The 13,404-nt window shown below is 35.2% G+C and overlaps 1 protein-coding gene across 2 annotated transcripts; it reads left to right on the top strand.

The window, feature by feature from the left end:
* The first annotated feature begins 5,686 nt into the window (after positions 1-5,686).
* Positions 5,687-13,099, top strand: LOC110101234 (CMP-sialic acid transporter 2). Of its 2 annotated transcripts, none has more exons than XM_020829035.2 (15): positions 5,687-6,108; positions 7,816-7,928; positions 8,003-8,066; positions 8,175-8,286; positions 8,486-8,565; positions 10,432-10,507; positions 10,593-10,693; positions 10,778-10,849; positions 11,329-11,377; positions 11,461-11,502; positions 11,593-11,714; positions 11,802-11,861; positions 11,943-11,991; positions 12,371-12,465; positions 12,718-13,099. In XM_020829035.2, exons 2-15 carry the CDS (start codon positions 7,925-7,927, stop codon positions 12,806-12,808), a joined length of 1,017 nt encoding a protein of 338 aa, XP_020684694.1. In that variant the 5' UTR covers positions 5,687-6,108; positions 7,816-7,924; the 3' UTR covers positions 12,809-13,099. The 2 variants fall into 2 exon arrangements, with proteins under 2 accessions (XP_020684694.1, XP_020684695.1); XM_020829036.2 differs by having other exon boundaries at positions 5,693-5,851.
* Positions 13,100-13,404: the final 305 nt, after the last annotated feature.

Genomic DNA, 13,404 nt, shown 5'->3' on the forward strand with positions numbered 1-13,404 from the left:
TGATCACCATTTTGAGGTCTATATAGATAACAAAATAAACAATAAGCTGCATCTTTGCTTGTACTATATTCTAACCAAGATTTGTGTTCATCAAACCAAGCAGGATTAAATCTTCGTAATTTATCCCCAATTTTTGTGCGTGGGAAAACATGATCACGGGGTTGACACGGTCCTTTTAGCAAGTAATGTCTTCGAACACAATCCTTCTCATTATGATGAAAATCCATAATTTTTTTTCTCAAAGCTGGATCGACAGGGATATCAGCAACATTTGTTTGTACATAAACTTGTTGAATTTGTGTATTTCTTTCATCACATAAAAGTTTCTGGTCATCTTCTTCAAATTTTCTTTTAAAATATCGTTCCATATCTAATTTTAATACAAACTAATTAAAATAATTTAATGCTTGCAAAAAAAAAAATTAAATACTAGATTGCTAGTAAATTGATTAAAAACTAAAAAAATACATGTCAATTGTTACAGCTCAGTGGAAGTGTAGAACAGTCGCAATTGTTTGATTCTGGAAGAGTTCCTAAATGCAAAAATTTTAAAATATCAATAAAGATCGCTCACACAGTTCAACTCCGACATGATAATATTTCAATCGCTGTATGATTTTTTATCTAAATTCTATATGATTTCAGTCTTTGTTTTCATTTCACAATGGTTTATTTTTTCACAGTGCCGAAAAATATGATATCAATTCTAAAATCAAGTCCTAGATGCATTGCGAATAGGAACGGTCTAGGTAAAAAATCAAGTCCTAAATGCATTTTGGCATTTTGCTGGAATTCTAAAATCAAATCCTAAATGAAATTTGCCATGAAAGCATAGAGCAAAATCTAATAGTAATACCTTTTGATTCCTCAAATCTATCAAACAGGAGGAATAGCAGAGCAAGGTCAACGCAAAGTCGCGAAGTATGCTGCTTCGCTAGAATCCAGGCGTTCTTCGCCGCTTCGCGCTTCTTCCGCCGTCCAGTCGCAAGCCACCGGAACAGCGCTTCTTCCGCCGTCCTTACTCCTTCGCCGCTTCGCCAGAATCGCCCTATTTCTAGATATCGCGACTTTGCCCTTTCGTACTAGGGCAGGCGCAGATACAGCGCACCACAGGACCAGCGTTAATATTATTCCAAAAAAATCTAAAATCTGATCTTAATGAAAATTAGGTAAGCAATAAATGGCTTTAATAAGAGCTTAATTAAAATTCCAGTGGGGGCCCGTGCCCCCAGGGCCCCCAGCATGTATCCGCCCCTGCCTACCTCATTCGACGACTTTCCCTATTGGTCCGATCGTAAGTAGCGACCGGAGCTCGCTTGCAGTGAAGATAACTCTCTACCTTCCGTGCGGCTACCCCGACCTCCTCGTGGCTGATTGACGTCGCTCCTTCGACCGACCTTCCCTTCATATAAATCGAAAGTTACGGCATTTTGATCGGACTCAAGAACCAGGAGCTCACTGGTTGTGTAGGTAACTTTCTCCCTTGAACGCGCTTCTTTGGCCAAACCCGGTAAACAGAGGAGGGGGGAGGCTTAATCCATCTTAATTAATATTAATTATATTCAAATTATTATTTAATTATAATTATAATTAGTTAATTAATTATGATTAATTTATAATTAATAATTAATTGTTAATTATAATTGTTCAATTAATTATAATTAATTTCGATTAATTATAATTAATTACTAACTAATTATAATTATAATTAACTTATTAATTATAATTAATTAAGGATTAGTGATTAATTATTAATAATAATTATTTAATTATTATCATAATTAGTTCGACTTCGCTCCTTTGACGACGTCCCCTTTTCCTGTCGGATCGGAAGTTTGACATTTTAATCGGAAGGCAGGACGGGAGCTCGCTATCTTTGAAGGTAACTTTCTACCTTTCGCGCGTTCTTCGGGCATATCCCATCAATCCGCCGAACTAGCATAGCTTTGAGTTCGACCTATTCTTTTAGAAGCTTTTGTGGAATTGATTTGCATAAAGCTGTAATAAAAAAAGGGCTCGATTTTGAAGTTTTACACTAACTCTATTGAAAGCATTCAGATTGCTGATTCTCTCGTTGGTAAGTGATTTATGTTCTTTATATCACAAGGGTCATGCCTTTCCCTATTTTCCTTTTTACATCATGATCGAACTTCTTTAAGGTATTTGATTTGAAAGTTACAAAATTTTACTCACCTCGTCTACTGACACTGAAATTCTTCTGAAACTTGTTTGAGATTTTTCCCCTTTACTGAAATCTTTTCCGTATTACTTTATTGCATTTGGTACTAGTTCTTAATATTAGTTTTTAAAATATTTTAGTATAAAAAATTTAAGTGTTGCACTAAAAAATTACTTTAAGAAACAGTAAAAAAATCGTCTCAAACTATCCCTAAGTCATAACTAAAAGTGATTCTGACATTTTGTGCTGGTTTTATTATCTACATTCTACATAATGCTATACATTAATATATACATGTGTATGTAAAGATAAATGGTTAATGAAAAAAATGAATTTTGTTTTATTTATCTTTGTTTTTCCTGTATCTAAAATTTGGGCTAAAATTTGGGTAGATTTACGATGGAAATTAATTAGATTTCCGACAAAAAATTCCATCGTAAATCTGCCGAAAAGAGCCCTTAATTCACCGTTTTGTTCTTTCATTTGCTCATTCATGCAAAACGCATGTTTTATCGCCCAAAACAACTCCTGGAGTCCTGCCTTTGTTCCCACTCTTCGATTCGCTGTTCCCAGATGTTTCCGAACAAGTTTGCCTATGTTCATTCTTCCTTTGAAGCTCTCGACTCGCCATCCACCTCTTCTCGAAAAGCTTCCTTCATTCCTCCTTGTTGATGCTGGTTATGATGATGATGGTCTCATGAGTCATTTTTAATGCTTTGCCTGCCTCACCATTAGGGGTGTAAATGAGTTGATTTTGAGCAACACCAGTTTTCTCAAATGAGCAAAAAATTTGTGTTTAGACCTCTATCTTATCTTGCCCAACAAAACTGATCTGGTGATGTTTAAGATGGAATACTTGGAAATATTTATGGGACATTTAATATATCTGAAGCTCTGAACAAAACTATGGCAGGCCTAGTTAATTGATAATTCATATAGACTACATCAACATTTTTGATACGTTATCATGAAATTATCTTGATTGGGCACGAATCTCGATGCAAAACCCAACCCGAAAACTTCAAAAATTAAAATCAAGAGCATTCGAACTCCGATTTCAGCGAGCTTATAGTCAGACTGAGCGTCTCGGAAATACAAAATCAACGACACCAAATTCGACCCACTCCGAGCCCAAAAGCATCCAAATCAAGGAACCGAAGTACCGTTGGAAGGTTCAAACCGCAATTTGAGTTATCAAACGACCTTAGATTTTAACGAGCTTATACTCGAATCGAGCGGCTCAACGAGACGAATCCAACGAGCCCAAGATCTCCAAATTCTGACATCATTAAGGCCTCCAAATGTCCAGCAAACAGTGCACGATCGAAAGGTTCAATATCGGCCGTCTATTCAAACCACTCCCTATTCGCCCCTGATCTCACGACTATTTATGAGCCATGCCACTCCAGAAAAACTATAAATAGAGCCCTCATTCTTCACAAAGATGGGGGAAGTGAAGAGAGAGAAGAATAAGAGAAGAAGAGGAGAATCCTCTCCTCCTCGACCACCACCGGAGCGCTTCCCGCCGCCTGAATACGCCGGAACTCTGCCGAATATTCGGGAGAATGCCAGAATTCTGCCCAACTTTCATGGGATGCGGAAATTCTTCTCAATTAACGATAGAGTTCCCTCCTGACGTCGAAACTCCGCCCAAGTGATGTCAGAGTTCTCCTCGTCCACCAACAGACGTCGGACTTCTACCCGACACCTGACCTTCACTCTTCGCCAAGTTTCTACCCGATGTCGAACTTCTACCGGTTATCGGACTTTCGCTGGACGTATATTCGAATATGGATTTCTTTCAATTGTTGGACTTCTACCTGACGCCGTCCTTCTGACCTTCATCGTCAGACGTAGTCGTTCAAACCTCCCTCGCAAGGCAACTGTCCTTCCGACCTCCGTCGCCCGCCGACTACGGTCCTCCTGACTTATGTCGCCCGCCGACTACAATCTTTCTGACATCTGTCGCCCGCCAACTACAATCTTTCTGACCTCTGTGGCCCGCCGACTACGGTCCTCCTGACTTACGTCGCATGCCGACTACAGTCCTTCCGACCTCCGTCGCCAACCGACTACGGTCCTCCTGACTTACATCGCCCACCGACTACATGCCTTCCGACCTCCGTCGCCCGCCGACTACGGTCCTCCCGACCAAACGAACTGTCAATAGTGATTCTTTGTATTCCTATCATGTAATGTACTCTATAAAATGTACATCAAGCTAAGGCCTTCTCCCAAGGAAGGGCCTCATTTGTAATCGACTGCAATACTAGTGGATTCATTCAAACTGAGCTATGCCCCGTAGTTTTTCCCCCTTTTTAGGGGTTTTCCACATAAAAAATTCTTGGTGTCTCATAAATGCTAGACACTCTCTCTTATCTGATTGCATGTAGAATTTTCGTACAACGCTAAGACGTTAAACTTTATATTTCTCTACCGCCGCGAATACTCTGGACACAACAATTTTAATAATTTTATTTATTGTTTCTCATCCTGTCTTCCTTCTCTAATCAGTTGGGCATCAAGAAGACAACAATACAAAGATTGCTAAGTTTAAGAGGAAGACAGATAACTATTTTATCTCCACCATACATCCCCGCCGATATAATCTTTTTTTCCTAATTTTATCAATCCTGAGCGTGATAGCCGATCCCGCCATATAAATCGCTCTCACTTTGCCTTTCGCAGCCGCGTTCGCGAATCTCATCTTTCCAGTTGCATTCGACGTTCAAGAGGTTGCCGCCTTCATCTTCACAGCCCTCTCACATCCTTCTTCTTCATAGACGCGACCCTTGTTTTCGCAGCCTTCTCGCAACCTCCGTCTTCGGCTCTTCGCAGTCGCAGCATTCGACACGAAGCTAGTTTGAAGAGGTCTTCATTCTCGCAGGTCGTAGCCTTCATCTTCGCAGAATCACAGTCGCAGCATTCGACACTCATTCTCTTATTGAAGGTAGCTTTTATCTAGGGATTAATCTTGTTCTTTTGGCGCCTCCTACTACTCCACTTGCTTTATTTCGTGCTTCTTTTTTTTTTTTCCTTATCTACATATTGAAAATTTTCTAATATATTGTTTGTTCACTCTTAGGGCTGTTTGGTAACACCCAGGATTTCATTTAAGTAGGATTTCGTAAATCCTCTAAATTTGAATTTATGAAATCCTGAGGGGGTTAAATCTGGAAAACTATTTGACAATATTTATGATAAATCCTATGTGACTGTTTGACTATTCAATTCATGATTTAAGACGATTAAAATATTTGATATGCATTTCTTGGATAATTAAAACATTTAAGGTGATTAAAAGATTTAAGGGGTTAATTATTATTTATAATATTTTATAATAATTATTTTCATTTAAAATCATATTTAATCATGTTAGTTATTTTTAAATAATAAAGTATTTAACTGATAATTTAATTTGTTTTACTTAATTTTAAATATTTTAAATTATATTAATTAAGTTATCCAACAATAACTTAGAGGAATGTAGATTTTGCCTCTTCTTCTCTATTCCTTACGGGCTTTGTTTCTTCGCACTTCGCAGGAGTGTTAAAGTTTTGCTCCTTCGTCGCTGTTCGACTTCGCTCCTTGGACGACGCTTCCTTCCTGTTGGAGCGGAAGTTACGACATTTTTTTATCGGAAGAAACAACGGGAACTCGCTTGCTGTGAAGGTAACTTTATCCCTTTCGTGCGCTTCTTCGGCCAAATCCCGTAAATACGCCGAACCAAAGGATTTTGTAAATCCGGGATTTACCACGTAAAGAGAAAATTTTCCGTCAACTGCGGCTTTGATTTACCGTGAGATTTGGTTTTGCATTGGCCGTTTGGCTGGATTTTGCTCAAATCCGCTTCAAATCCGGTCGAAATCCTGCATCCAAACAGCCCCTTAAAGCACACGTGGTTGGATAAAAATCAGAATTCCATAGTGGTAAATTTGTTGATTGAAAGTTCCTAATTATAAGTTCAATTCATCATTTTAGGTTGGAAGTAGCTTGATTATGAATTTCAAACTACTATTTTGTTAAGTTAATTTTAAAGTTTCTGTTATAACAATGCAAGTGAAGGGGAAAAAGATGTTTGAGAAGTTTGGTTAGATTTTTTCTGTTTAGTTTCAAGCAGGATTTTACTCTAGTAGGATTTGGTTAATCCTGCCAATTCAGATTTAATAAATCTCGAGAGGATTAAAACTTGAAAATTGCCTGGCATGTCAACTGTTAAATTCTTGATGAATTATTTGACCATTTGTTGCAGAAACCTTAAATTCATTAAAATCATGTGAATGGCGGCACAAATCCTATATTTTACCTACAATGAAGTTAGAATGATGCACTCATCTTAAAGCCTTAAACCACGATTTAAATATATACTTGTTCATATAAGCTCATCTAAGGCATCATAGATTATAATTTAAGGTATTATTTTAGGTCTTTAAGGTTGTATTATTACTAATGCAAATTGGTATAAGATACACGATTAAAATACATAAAATTTTATATCTATAGGTTACTAGCTCATAATTTAGTAAAAACTTGTCACTTTTAATGTATATTCAACAGAAATATTTTGCTTGTCCCAAAAGATAAGTTAAAAATCAACAAAATAAAAAATATCACAAGAATCACCAATGAAAATAAAATTTTAGCAACAATTAAGATCACTTTCAAGAAGAAATCCTGGCATCTCACTTGACAATAGTTGAAGCACATTTGTAGAAAAAGATAAGAAGAATGATAGAAATCAACACAATGTAGAACCAGGCTTCATGCCGATACAATGTATCTTCCCTTGGAATTTGAGTGGTAGAAGTTTTTTTTTTAAGCACTTTCTGAATTACTTGAGGAACAGACAAAATTAGGAAAAAGCAACACACGAAACATGAACTAGACAGAGCTCAAAAGGCAGCACAACAACTAGCTGTAATGCAGGCGGCGAACAACAATAACTTAGTGGTAATAGCATAGCAGGTAGGTAGCGTGAACTAGGCGGTAGCAGAGGAGATATGTGATATAGCGGATAGTGGGAATCATTAACTCAGGAACATCAGCTGGATACATGACAGTAGTAACACAATGGCAACAATAGGAAACAAAGCGACATCATTACGGTGAACGCATAGCAGGAAGTAGTAAATCAAAACTAAGTAAAAATAGCAAGAATGATTAACAATTTATGTCATGGGAATGATTTCTGAACTCCATATGTGCTAATTAGAATTGCATGGGTAGAGTTGAAAACATGTAGTAATGAGTTAGACCTAACAAACTATTCAAAAAACTTGAGAATGCATCTTCCTCGCATAGAAGTCAACCTCATAGCTATGTTTTTATACATGCAATGAACTAAGAAACAAACTAAGAATCATTATGCATAATTGCTTTTCCCAATGGTCTCCTTTTTGAGATTGCTACATGGAAAAGTAGAGAATTGATCTCCAGCCTAACCTCAGATAGCAGTTCTCTGTATGGATTATGTGAATTAGAAAATTTACTGTTATTTCTTAATTATAGAGTTCTATTTTGATATTTTTTGCATTTTTCATGTGAATCACATTTGTTAGAAGTCTTCTTTTAAATTATTTCAGTATTATATTAGATCTTGGATATCATTTTTCATTATTGATGACCCGCTGCTTCAGGAAAAAGACTATATAGAATCTCAAAATGATTTAAAGGCTCTGCATGAGAAACCTTTCATAGGTGCTACATCATTGTTGTACCTCAAGCTAAAACTTGAAGATCTTACTGATGGGTAATTATCCGGTATATATTATTAAGGTTGAGTTACTTCATTTCCCTCTCATTTGGTAGCTTCTGACCTTGTAGATTCTGCAAATAAGGTGGTCGGCTCTACTGTTAGCTCATCAAACAAACCCAACTGGAAGCTAAAGTAAGAAAAAACAAAGAAACGCGGAGGGGAGGATTTTAGCATTTGCAATTTGGTAACATTAAAGGATAAAGCCACTTGAGATTTTTTTTTTGTTTATTTTCTATGCAGGTCAGTAGTTATAGCTGCTCTTACATTGCTGACAAGTTCCCAATCAATATTGATTGTATGGTCCAAGAGAGCTGGAAAGTACGAATACAGTGTAACAACCGCAAATTTTTCGGTAAGAATCATGTCTTTTGGAATTAATCTACATACTTATGATTAAGTTGAAAGGATCATTTTTAGTCGCTGTGGAATAAAGAAACATATATTTATATGAAAAGAGCATTTAGGCGGACCTGTTACATATACTGCAAATCCTTTTAGCTATTTATATTTATTTTTATCTTGCATTGAAGTAAATGACTTTCCTCTATTAGGTAGAAGCTTTGAAGTGTGCATTGTCACTTGCTGCCCTTTTCAGGATCTGGAAAACTGAAGGTGTCAATGAAAATAATAGGTTTGTTCATTTCAAAATATTGTCTGCACCAATTATTTTTTCTTAAAGGTTTTGATTGATACTTATGAGAAGCTTTTCCTTACATTCATTTGCATAATTTTTATCACGCTTTTCTTCCATCGTGTATAACCCCAATATATTGACAAATAAATCAATTGAATCAAGTTTTAGACAATATTTAGTATGGGATTTGGTAGTTTTTTTAGTCATATTTACAATTTTGTTAAGTCAAGGTTACGACTACGTTTTTCAACATACCTGTATACAATTTTTTGTAGTTCTGTAATAATCGAATTGAGTCCTCAACTATCACATAAAGAATACAAGTATGAGTATTTTTCTGAGGTGCATTAATTGGGATTTTTAAATCTTACTATATGAACTTAAATATACTTTTAGTGCTTAGAGGCTGCCTTAAAAATTGCTATTGAAGGCCTTATTTATAGCATTTAATGCTTAGATGCAAAACTCAAAGTCTATGGTTATCAATAACTCAAAATGTGAATGTTAAGACGAATTCCCTAAAATATGATTTTTTTTCTTAATTTGTTTTTGTTGTTTTGGTTCTTTCTGTAGGACCTTTTAATTTTCTAAGAGTTTGTATGAATATGCCTTGGAACCCTAACTTTGTAGTGATATGCTTATTCCCCATTGTTTCTTGAAGTTCTTTGGATTCTATAGTCATTCGATTTTATGGCCCTTTTAATTTTGTTGAATGACTCCACTGCTTCTTGGTTGTGATTTATTGTGGCTACATTTATTTGTACCCATCCATTTCCAATAGGATATGAAGCTTTTATTGTGATATTTTAGAAGGTCTGCAATCTTCCTTGCGACTTCTTGATGTAGGCTTAGGCTTCTTCTGCTTTGCTATTCTTATCGTTGTCTTTGTGATTTTTTGTTATCGGTCATTGCCTTTAGCTATAATTGGTTACAATTGCTAAAGTAGGATTTTTCCTCTGTTTTTGGGATTTCTTTTGTTGCCAACCAAGCACATGCTATTCTTTTGTTCTATTGTGATCGATGAACAAGGAATTTATGCTTATAAATAGGAGTATGAAGCACGTGGAAATCTCAATCAATTTAATTTTGCATAAACATTTTATTGCATATATTGTTCCTTCTACTTCTGCAAGACAGCTCGATCAAGTGAGCAAATTGAAAATTTGTGGGAGAGATTATATCCTTGTACAAATGGAGGTTTATTTTTTGGTAAGTTTCTATATGGGATAAATCGTGTGATTAACTTTACTCATATATTTAATACAACAAGTGCATGGATTTTAGGTTGATGTGTTTTTTTTCATTTTTGAATTTCTATTATTTATTTCTAGTAGAGGCCATTTGATTTGTGTCTGAATTGATTTTTTTCATTTTTTTGGCTTCTATTGAAAATAGCAAATAATTGATAAAAGAATAAGAGTTTATGACTCGTGAATTTTTCAGCTTGTTGCATGATTTTATCATAATAGTATGCATTAGAAATCTTAGATCATAAAATGCCATGCATTATTGAGTGATTTCTATACTCGTTTGTTTTAATTTTTGCGTCCCTTTAGTATCTTTTTCTTTTTACACCAGCAAACTCACATATCACTTAGCTTTAGGGATATTTGCTTCCTTAATTTACAAAGTCAGACAAAAGCTTCTTTATGTTAAAGTTTTGAACTCAGAATTAGATATCATCAGATGAAAAAAAGATTTTAGTAGATTTATTCTCCACCACTGTTGAGTTCAAATAGATTACTTATTTCTGTTTTTTTCTGATAGTCTAATACATTCTTTTCTTGGCAGATATCAAGAGTTCTCAATATAACTGGATGAAACTAAACTTTTTTTATTCAATCTTATTGGAAACTTTCACAGGTTAAGTACATCATTTGATGAAGTTAGTGTCTACCCAATTCCAGCAGCACTCTACCTCATCAAGAACTTACTGCAGGTTTGAACATATACATTTAATAAATGATGGAAGTCTTCTACGCCAATCATTAGTATCATCGCTAATTTGCTCCCTCTTATGCTAGTACTACATCTTTGCGTATGTGGATGCCCCTGCTTACCAGATACTGAAGAACCTAAATATTATTACCACTGGTGTTTTGTATCGTCTTATACTAAAGAGGAAGTAAGAAAATTATCGTAAGTGAATTCTTTGATTTCGTAATAAATACTTTGGAAGCATTTTTCCCTCATTATAATTTTGTTTCAGGCTAAGTCAATTCCAGTGGACAGCATTTTTTTTTTTATTCGCAGGGTGCACTACAACTCAACTGAACTCCTCGTAAGCATAAGTTGATCAGTATCTACACACTCTTCTTTTTATGATCCATGCTTAGTTAAATGGCCTGCATATATTAGATTTCATATCATAATTAAGGATATGGTAATTTGGAGCTCTAAGGTTTCCTATAAGGATTTATCATTCATTGCCATGGGATTTTTTGGGATTCACTAACTGGAAGAAATCTTCTGTTGCTTTTCCTGCTGAAAGTTCTATGGCTTTCGAATGGTGGGATTGAGGAAACCATGCCTTTGATGTGCAAGTCCCAGCTGTAGATGAATTGGCTTTTCTCACTTAAGCCTGTAGTTCAACTAGGCAATCAACTAGAAGTTTTTCCTTAGTATTAGGGAGTAATTTGACTAAGTTTTTTCTTTTATTATATTTTTATTAAAAAATTCATTGCATTTCAAAATATACTTTTATTTGATTTGTTTTTTTATATGTACGGGATATGGAGATTTGTGTCTTTTCCTTTTCAGCTCTGACCATGTTCTTCAAACGTCTTTACCGGGTTGGTTGATGGCTGTTGTAAGTAAAATTTTTATATATTTCGTTGTTACCTTTCTTTTGTGGATCTACTGGTGTTTATAACCCCAAAAATTGTTTTACAGGTCATGGCACTCCTAAGTGGATTTGCTGGTGTTTACACAGAGGTAAATCTCTATGAAGTGGAAAATTAGTTCTACATTTAGGAATAATAACTAAATATATTTCGCAGACTAATACTGAGTTTGCCGTTGCAGGCTATTATTAAAAAACGCCCTTCAAGAAATATAAACGTACAGAACTTTTGGCTGTACATCTTTGGAATGTTATTCAACATAATTGCAATTTTCATTCAGGATTTTGATGCAGTTGTCAACAAGTAAGTCGAAGTAACATGTCTAGATCTGTTATTCTTCTTGAAGACCATAATCTTATTTGTAATTCAATTGATTTTTCATCTGCACAGCGGCTTCTTCCATGGATATACTTTCATCACAGTTTGTATGATTCTCAACCATGCCCTGAGGTATCTACCTTACATAAAAAGCTCCTTGCTTGAATGATCGGGTATAATGTATGTTTCCTGATTTAAATCATTTATGTGCAGTGGGATCGCAGTGTCTATGGTAATGAAATTCGCTGATAATATTGTGAAGGTAATTCTGATGAATATGCTAATTAGATAATAAAACTTGTTTCTTTTCAAGCAACTAATAACTTTAGATCAATCAAACATTTCCTAGGCCCCTCATGAAGTATTATTTATCCCTGTAATAACAAGGGAGCTTTCAAATGAATGTGAAGGCCTCTATTTGGAGAAATTATTATATTCGGAGACTGGATGCAGAACGCCGTCTGAAGACCAACTAGAATGCGTCACGTCAGCGGTACCGAGCAACACCGAGCCGCAATACCGAGCGAAGGGGTGACGTGGCGCATTTTGATTGGTCTCGAGACGGCGTTCGGCGTCCGCACAGAATAATTAATCCTCTGTTTGATTGTTAAATGGAAACATAAACTATATAATGTCTGCAGGTATATGCAACTTCTGTGGCAATGCTTTTGACAGGAATCGTTTCGGTCTTTCTTTTTGGATTCAATATTTCTCTTGCCTTCTTTCTTGGGACAACGTAAGTAGCTCCGATCTTGTACCTGATTTCTAATGAACAACTATCCAACATTCTTATTAGTTAGGCTTCGTTTGAGACTGACTTTTTTACTGTTTCTTAAAACAGATTTTTAGTACAAAAGTTAAAATTTTTATACTCGAAAGCTGCTTTAAGAAACAGCAAAAAAGTCATCCCAAACGAAGACTTATTCGTTGTCCACTTATTCTTATGCGTGTTTTGGCAGTATGGAAGTTTATTCATTTTTTCTTGCAGGGTTGTATCTGTTTCAGTATATCAATATTACATTGGATCCTCCGCAAAATTGCAGGCTATGTCAGCTCAAATTAGAACAGAGCGTGTTTAGACTTAACAGTCTGCTAGTTGATTTCAACCGGCACTCAATTCACTAATTTTTGGAAAAATTTTGGAGCTGTATTCACTGCCTAACAAACAGCAAAGAAGTAGAAACAGAATTTATAGATTTTTAGGGTATTTCATTTCTTTGTTTACATGAGGGAATGAATGTTATGAGCCTGTGAGTAATTGGCAGATGATAGGTCTCTTTGAAGCAATTTGCAGTCGGTATTATTTTTCAATACAGTTACACATTTATTTGATTATTTAAAAAAAATTATAGTAGAAAATTATTATTCAACTTTTCTTAAGAAAAAAAAATTTGTATCATTTGTAATAACTTTCAAAATTATAAATATATTTTTCACAACTCTGCAATCAAAACTTTCTAGAAGGTTGTTGTGCACCAAATAAACCCTTAATGAGTATCCTTCATTCCATTATTAGGGTTTAGGGTTTTTAAGATTCTCTCATGCAGGGAATGTGTGATTATCTTCTTGTTTAGATAAAATCCAAATGAATGATGAGTAACATTCTACGATCCAAATTTAAACTATTTGAATTATTCATAGTATATATATTTAATATTTAATTCATAATAAATTG

Source organism: Dendrobium catenatum, unplaced genomic scaffold (genome assembly GCF_001605985.2).
Source record: "Dendrobium catenatum unplaced genomic scaffold, ASM160598v2 fragScaff_scaffold_1220, whole genome shotgun sequence".
Classification (NCBI taxonomy): Eukaryota; Viridiplantae; Streptophyta; class Magnoliopsida; order Asparagales; family Orchidaceae; genus Dendrobium; species Dendrobium catenatum.